At 51.8% G+C, this 8,024-nt stretch overlaps 1 protein-coding gene across 1 annotated transcript in view; it reads left to right on the top strand.

Annotated features, from left to right (window-relative positions):
• The window catches only part of Lgals9 (galectin 9), a 22,204-nt gene extending 14,180 nt beyond the window's left edge, over positions 1 to 8,024 (top strand). Inside the window, exons 5-11 of the mRNA XM_055620225.1 lie at positions 1,285 to 1,353; positions 2,968 to 3,009; positions 3,739 to 3,786; positions 4,326 to 4,364; positions 5,200 to 5,288; positions 5,406 to 5,568; positions 7,457 to 8,024. Coding sequence (XP_055476200.1) covers positions 1,285 to 1,353; positions 2,968 to 3,009; positions 3,739 to 3,786; positions 4,326 to 4,364; positions 5,200 to 5,288; positions 5,406 to 5,568; positions 7,457 to 7,603 — 597 coding nt within the window. The 3' untranslated portion in view covers positions 7,604 to 8,024. The remainder of the gene's footprint in view (positions 1 to 1,284; positions 1,354 to 2,967; positions 3,010 to 3,738; positions 3,787 to 4,325; positions 4,365 to 5,199; positions 5,289 to 5,405; positions 5,569 to 7,456) is intronic.

The raw sequence follows: 8,024 nt of genomic DNA, 5'->3' as shown, positions 1-8,024 counted from the left end.
ATCTATCTATCTATCTATCTATCTATCTATCTATCTATCTATCTATCTATCGACAGGGTTTCTTTGTGTAGCCCTGGCTGTCCTGGAGCTCACTCTGTAGACCAGGCTGGCCTTGAACTCACAGAGATCCGCCTGCCTCTGCCTGCTGAGTGCTGGGATTGTAGGTATATGCCTGGCAAATCTTTTTTTTTTTAAGACAGAGTTTTTGCTATACAGCTCAGGTTGGCCTTGAATTCTGTGTAACCCAGATTGGCTCTACCTTGTGACCCTCCTGCCTCAGCCTCTTCAATGCTTGGGATTACAGACATACAAGACCACATTCAGCTGTGTTTAAAAAAACAATGGAGACAGGCTCTCTCTATGGAGTCCTGGCTGGTTTTGGTGCTTGCTGTCTAGACTAGGCTGGCCTCAAATTCACAGAGATCTTCCTGCCTCTGCCTTTGAGTGCCATCACTACCTGGCTTGTTTACTCTTTTGGTTTTTGGTTTTTTATTTGTTTGTTTTGGAGACAGTTTTCTCTGTGTTGCCCTGGCTGCCCTACAGATCCCTCTGTAGACCAGGCTGGCCTTAAACTCACAGAGATCTGCCTGCCTCTGCCTCCCAAGTACAGTGCTGGGATTAAAGGTGTGAGCCACCACTTTCCGGCTTTGTTTTGATTTTTTTAAAAGATTTATTTATTATTTATACACCATTCTGCCTGCGTGTGTGCCTGTGCACCAGAAGAGAGTACCAGGTCTCACTATAGATGGTTATGAACCACCGTATGGTTGCTGGGAATTGAACTCAGGACCTTTGAAAGAACAGCTAATGTTCTTAACCTCTAAGCCATCTTTGCAGCCCTGTTTAAAAATTTTAATATGTGGCCAATATCTGAAAGTTGAGCTGGGCACAGTGTCTCAGACCTATAATTCCAACAGCAGAGGGCTTAGGAGTTCAAGGCCATCCTCATCCTCTCCTATATAGTGAGTTAAGGACTAGCCTTGGCTTCATAAGATTCTGTTACAAAAAAAAATCCAATAAAGTAAATTAAAGTAAATAAATAAATATATAAAATTACTATGTGAAAAACGGGAAAGCTAGGATATGCTGGCTTTATCTCACGTCTGCTGTTTCCTGACTCTTCCTGCAGGAGCAGAAGCAGAGGGAAGGCATGACCTTGCTCACGCCAACCTAATCCTTCTCTGGCCTCATTTCTGGTCGGGAGCCAGCCCTTACTCTTTGCCTGCCCTTGCTTTGGTCCTGCCTCCTGCTTTCTGTCACCCAGATGTGCTTTTGTTTTAACAGAACACCTCTGTGGGGCGATGCTCTGAGACCTTCCAGTTTCGGCGGACCTCCAACTGGTGCAAACCACAAGTGAGTTAAGTGTATGGCCCCGGAGGATAGGTCCCCAGAGGCTGACCCCAACCAACAAGCTGTCCAGGGGCCTCCAGGCCCCGTCACATCAACACAGGATCCTCTGCATTCAACAGCTCCCAGAATTGTGTCCCCACTCCCTCCGTTGTCCTCCCATGCACCCTCCTCTCTCCCTCCGCAAAGCCACCCTTAGGTCTAGCCTGTGGTAACTCCTCCCACACGTCAACCGTGGCCTGGGTCCTTCCATCCACTCCCAGCCACCACTGCATGGTGACTTCGCCTAGCACCCCTCATCTCACCCTCCCCGACTGTGAAATCTTCAGGGTTAGGGCCCAAACTCTTCCTAAGCAGAACTCAAAGCCTAGTGGGTGCCTGTAATCCTAGTGCTTTGGGGGCAGAGTCTGGAAGGATCAGAAGTTCAAAATCACCCTTAGCCTTGCCTGTGTTGAGACCCTGTCTCAAAAAAAAAAAAAAAAAAAAAAAAAAAAAGCTAAATAATAAATCAATACAAGCTCAAACTCCCTCACAAGACAGCATGCTCCCTAGCCTGGCCCCGTCTCACTTCCTCCACGTACTCAGTCATGTCACCTTCACGGCTCATTCAAAGCCCTCTCTGGCCATCTCTCTTTTGCACAGGCTGTCCCTTCTGGCCACCCTGCCCCTGGCAAACTAATAATTACACTGTAATTCTCTGTTTAAATGGCACTCAAGAGTTTTCTCTGACCTCATGTTACGACGGACTTTGTTCTGGTCTGCTGTGACCTGCACCCTTTGTATGGGCTCCTTCCTCGTGCCACCCATCTTCTCCGTGCCCGGGAGCCCCTGGAAGACTGGCACCGTGGCTTGTTTGTTCATTTGTGTAACGCAGCCTCTCACACGGTGCTGGTACCCAAGAGGGGGTCAGGAAATTGATTTTTTTTCACACAACCAGGGAGAATAAGAAGCAAATAAAGGGGAAGAGGTTTGGCGCAGTGGGGGTGGAATGGGAGGAGGAGGGAAAGGCCAGCAGCCCTGTGGTTGGTCGTGCAGGCAGTTATCGGTCGGTCGCTCAGGCAGTTGTGTTTCGTGGTGGCCTAGGTAGGCACTTGCCTTCCACCATCCTGACTCTAGGACTTGCAGAGGCTCTCTGGAAGCCTTTGCGGGGTAGCCCAGTGTTGGCCCTGGCCCGAGGAGGATAGAGGATGTGGTAGATACACTGTGAACGAGCCGGGCTCCATTTGGGATCTTCTCACTCGGTGCCTGGGCCAGCCTGGGCAAGTGGCTTAACCTGTCTGAGCCTTGGGCCTCAGCAGAGGGAGGGGAGTCAAGGCTGCTGCCCTCCTTGGAGCTCACAACTAGGCTGGTAAAATGAGGAGCTGGGGGTGCTGCTCTCCCCGCTGTGGGGCTGTGGGGAGGAGGGCAGAGAAGCTGTGCAGTCAGTCAGGTTCCTCTCTCATTAATCCTGACATGTGTGTGAGGGTGGGAATTTTGGTGCAGCAGGCTCAGGAAGGAGGTGGAGGTCTGGGAAGGTGCAGCTGAGCACAGCTGGAGGTTGAAGTCACCTCTCACCCCACGTGACCCTGTGACCCCCATAGATAACATTCCCTTCTCCCTTCTCCCCTTGCTGCTTTTCAGTCTCCAGGCATTCAGTCTGCCCATCAGGCTCAGGCACCCATGGTAAGTCCTTGCTCTTTTTTTATTCATTTACTTTCTGTACATTATTCTGCCTACATGTAGGCCTGCCCATCAGAAGAGGGCACCAGATCTCATTATAGATGGTTGTGAGCCACCATGTGGTTGCTGGGAATTGAACTCAGGACCTTCGGAAGAGCAGCCAGTGCTCTTAAGCTCTGGGCCATTGCCGCAGCCTCTTGGTCCTTTTCTTAATGGGTTAAGGGGAGGAAGCAGGCTCCGCCTCCCCTATAAGGGAGGCTCCACCCACTCCCCACTCAGCAGGCCTCAGGGAGGCTGGTGGGAAGGGACTGCAGGTGGGCTTGCTGGCCCTGATCAAATGGGGAACAGGGCCAGGGAGGAATTCTGTTGGTGGAGTTCTTGAGTAGTGCACACAAGCCCCGAGTTTGATCCTCAGCACCGCATAGTGCACAGCCGTAATCCAGCACTGGGGAGGTGAAAGCAGAAAGTCAGAAAACCTGAAAGGCCGCGTTTGGCCCAGAGGGTGCCACACAGTCACCTCGTTCTCTGGCAAAGCAAGGCTGGCTCTAGTCGGAATCCTTCTTCCCCTCCAGCAGAGAAATCCCTCACCCCATTCCTGTTGTATGTGGGTGTCTGGGAGGGGCTGTGGTGAATGACCTTCCTAGTTCAAGGTTCAGGCTTAAGGGTGGATAGCAAGTAGCGCCCTCTGGTGGCAGGTCCTTACAATGGCGCACACCCATTTCTTTTCCCCAGGATCAAACTGTCAACACAGTTCACAGCGCCCCTGGACAGATGTTCCCTGTAAGTCTAAAATTTTTGGTTATCTCATAGCTCCACCAGTTTCCCTTAGTCAAAAGCAGAATTCCTTAGAGTCACAACGCTGGAACCAAAGTGCCTAAGAAAGACGATGGAGAAAGCTGGGGATGGGCCCCTGCTAGGAAGAGGAGCAGCTCAAACTCTCCGTGGGACACAGAGACTTAGAAACAGTCTTCAGAGGTGTGGGACTGGCAGTCACACTGGTCCTCCCGTTGCCCAGGCTGGAGCGTGGTGGCCCCAGCCCTTAGCTTTCTTACTAAGCTCAAACCCAAGTCACCACGGACAGCTAGTCTAACTCTCCTTCTCCGAGCACAGTGGAGGCAGGGGACCCCAGGCTGGGGGGAAGAGGCTGAAAGGCAGGGGCCATAACGGGCTCAGGAAAACAGTAAGAAGTTCAGGAGTGCTGGTGTGACAGAAGGGGAGCGGGAGGCCTGGAAGGCGGCTGGATATCGGAGGTCCCCTGAAGTATGTGTCGCCTGTATACACCTGCATACCTGTACATGGAATCCTGTTCTCTTCCACAGACTCACGGAATCCAGCCTGTGAGGTACCCCACCTCCCATGTAAGTGGTTTCCTAGGGAGAGCTGGAGCTTTGGCCTGGGTTAGGCGGGGTGAGAGGTGAAGGGAGGTTTTGGGGAGACGATCCTCTAGCTTGCGCGATCGATGAAGGTTCCTGCCCCCAGGTGAACAGTTCAAATAGTAAATTAGTAGACAGCTGAAGAGAGCTGTCACCTCTAAAATGGCCCCTTCAGCGTGAGCAGATTGATTGTACACCTGCCCTGGTTACTTTTCTGTTGATGTGGTCAAACACCATGACAGGGGCACTTAGAGAAGGAAAAGTTTAATGTGCGGCTGAAGAGTCCACGGCCAGCCGGGCATGGTGGCCCGCACCTTTAATTCCAGTAGTTGAGAGGCAGAAGCAGTCGGATCTCTGTGAGTTCAAGGCTGCCCTGTTCCACAAAGGGAGTTCCCAAACAGCCCAGGCTACACACAAAGAAACTGTGTCTCAAAAAACAAACAAAAAGAGTCCATTCCATCATGTCAGGGAGCATGGCAGACAGGCAGGCATAGCACTGGAGCAGTAGCTGAGACCTAACATTTTGTAGGAGAGAGAGAGAGAGAGAGAGAGAGAGAGATTGGGAAGAGTGCAGATCATTTGAAACTTCAAAGCTTCTTCAAAGCTTTCTCCAATCAGACCACACCTCCCAGCTTCCCAAACAATTCCTTCCGTCAACTGGGGACCAGCTATTCATGTATTTTCTTTGGCATTTGATGAACCAAGTAAAGGAACCCGGTTCCTTCCGGAAGATGCAGTACTCATGCGCACGGCTTTAGAGTCCATAGACACGGGAGCCTAGTCCACATCTGCTGCTGACCTGTTCTCATTCTCCCAACAGCTTGCACCTTTCATCGCCCTCATCCCAAGTGGGCTTTACCCGTCCAAGTCCATCATCATATCAGGCATGGTCCTGCCAGACGCTACGAGGTAAGGCAGGTGCCCGGGGCTCTCTGGCCCTGAGCCAGCTGGGGAGGTGGCTAGTTGCCGAGCCCAGAGCTCAGCAGGCAAACAGGGTCTATGTGCACTGTGACCCGCCCATTCCAGGTTCCACATCAACCTTCGTGCTGGGACTGACATTGCTTTCCACCTGAACCCCCGTTTCGATGAGCAAGCCGTGGTCCGAAACACCCAGATCAACGAGTCCTGGGGGCCCGAGGAGCGAAGTCTGCCCGGGGAAATGCCCTTCAGCCGAGGCCAGAACTTCACAGTAAGATGCCGGCGTTCACGAGGAGGGTGCGGGGGCTGGGCTGGGCTGGGGCAGATGCCTGGGATATGAGGGCTGCACCCCCCAAAAAGAGAGACTCTGTGCAAACTAGTATTAGTTCCTGAGTACTGTCCCCGCTGAAGTAAGGGCTGGTATCTGCTGTGCTCACTTCCCCTTCTTCTGGGGCCTGAGGTCCAGCCGTCTGCATGCCGGGGGCAAGCACAGTAGCACCGAGCCCTCCTTTTTTGTTTGTGTAGGCAGGTTTGTAGCCTAGAGCTCAGGTGATCAATCAACCTCACAAGTGCTGGGATCACAGGCCTGAGCCACCACGCCCGTTTCCCAGCCCCCTTTTCTTTTTTCCTTTTCTTTTCTATTTTTTTCTTCCTTCTTTTTTTCCCTTCCATTTTGAGACGGGTTCTTGATAGGTTAGTCTTGAACCCACTCTGTTGTCTCAGTTTCCTGAATAGGTTAGAGTACAGCCCTGCATTATGGGGCCTACCTCTTCCTGCTTTCTGTAGATAAACTCCTGCTTTCTGAGATAAACTCTCAAGGATCTGTCACTTGCATGAGGTCACACAGCCAGTTTGTGCCAATCAAACCCAAGAGTGAGCTGCCATTCACTCCTTTGCTTGTTCGAGCCTGTGTGACCGAGGGGGAGGCTCCCTGAAAGCTGTACTAGATTGGCAACTTTAAGCCTGATACCCTGAACGGGCCTTACCCACCCTCATTATGATATCAGATTATCCAATGAGCTTAAATAAGGAAAATCAATGCCTGGAGCCCACCCCTGGGGCAATGTGCAGCCATCATTTGAAAATGTAATGGCAGCATTCTCTGGCACAAGGCTGAGAGTGAAGGGCTCTGTGGGTCATAAAAGGAGCTTGCATTTTGTTGTTGTTGTTGAGACATGTAGTCCAGGCTGGCCTCGAACTTACTATATATTCAAGGCTGGCCTTGAACTCCTGATCCTCCTGCCTCTCAGGTGCCGGAAGTAATTACAGATGTGCAACATACCTGCCTTTTTTTTTTTTTTTTTTTTCCCAACCTTACCTGGAAACGGTACCTTCTTGACTGCTAGGATTACAGGCATGAGCTGCCATGCCCTGCTGAGATTTTTTTTTTTTTTTTTATGTATGAGTATTCTTCTACATACCATGTACATGCATGCAGCCCTTAGAAGTCAGAAGGAGGCACCAGTCCCCTGGAACTGGAGTTACAGACAGTTGCGAGCTGCCATGTGGGTGCTGGGAAGTGAACCCAGGTCCTCTTTAAGGGCAGCCATGGCCTGAGCTGCTGAGCCGCCTCTCCAGCCCCTTGAGCTTGGATTTTAATGTAGTGAGAACACAGACCTAACAAAACTGGATCTCACAGAGCAGAAAGGCTGGACCATGGTGGGGTCTGCAGCCTGCTTGGGATAGTGCTCATATCCAGGGGGACACGAGGGTTAGGCTGGCCCTCACACAGTGCTGTGTGAGGGTCAGAGGTGGCGTGGGTCACCACGCATTAACATTTGTGTCAGCTGTCTCTTTAAAAATGACTTAGTAGAGACCAGGCATGGAAACACTGGAGACACAGATAGCCTGAGCCAAGTCCCATCACCAGGGTTCAGTTGGAGGTGAGGGACTCAGGGGTCAGGAGGCAGGGGAGGCTTGGGAAGGTCATCGTAGGGGTGAGCCAGTACTTTCCCAGCGTGGAAGTGTGCTTGAGGGGAACACCATTCTAGGCTTGGGACCAGCTAATGCTAGTGTGTGGAGCAAAGGGAACACTTCAGTGAAAGGCAGACCATTCAGGTTGGCTGGAGGCCAGAGTTTGCTCCTAAGGAAGGAGAGAGCTGAGAGAGGGGGCCACAAGCCTGGGTTCTCAAGCTCCCTGCTGTGGTGTCTCTGCCCAGGTATGGATCTTGTGTGAGAGTCACTGCTTCAAGGTGGCCGTGAACGGCCAGCACCTGTTCGAATATGCCCACCGTCTGATGAACTTGGCAGCTATCAACAATCTGGAAGTGGCCGGTGACATCCAGCTGACCCACGTGCAGCCATAGGCAAGGTCTCTGGCCTAGGAACGAGGGCTAGGGCACCCTGTCTGTCTTGCTACCTCTTCCCTGTTTCAGCCCCAGTTTCCCAAAGCCCCCCATCAGAAGAGCCTCACTGACAGGAGTCCCTGGAAGGTGAAATTCCCAATTCACTCCCCTCCACAAAGGGAGTGTCTTGGGCCATGTGGCATATGGCTGTCAGCCCACAGCCCCAGCCACTGCTCCAAGCTAGTTATACCCTGGGAAGTGACCTCCTGGGGTTTGCCCCTCTCTCTGTCCCTTTTCCTGTATCCCTCCTTCCCTTTGCCCCTCCAGAAAGGCCACCCTGATGTCATCCTGCTGGCCTCCAACTGACCAGAATGTCCTTGTTAGCTCTTCCCCATCCTTGTCCTGTGTCCATAAAATAAAGAAATAATAATGCTTGTCTGCA

This window comes from Psammomys obesus, unplaced genomic scaffold (assembly GCF_907164565.1).
Source record: "Psammomys obesus unplaced genomic scaffold, mPsaObe1.curated_primary_1811, whole genome shotgun sequence".
In the NCBI taxonomy this organism is placed as follows: Eukaryota; Metazoa; Chordata; class Mammalia; order Rodentia; family Muridae; genus Psammomys; species Psammomys obesus.
Note: the sequence above shows the minus strand (reverse complement) of the source record. Positions and strands in the feature narration are given on the sequence as shown.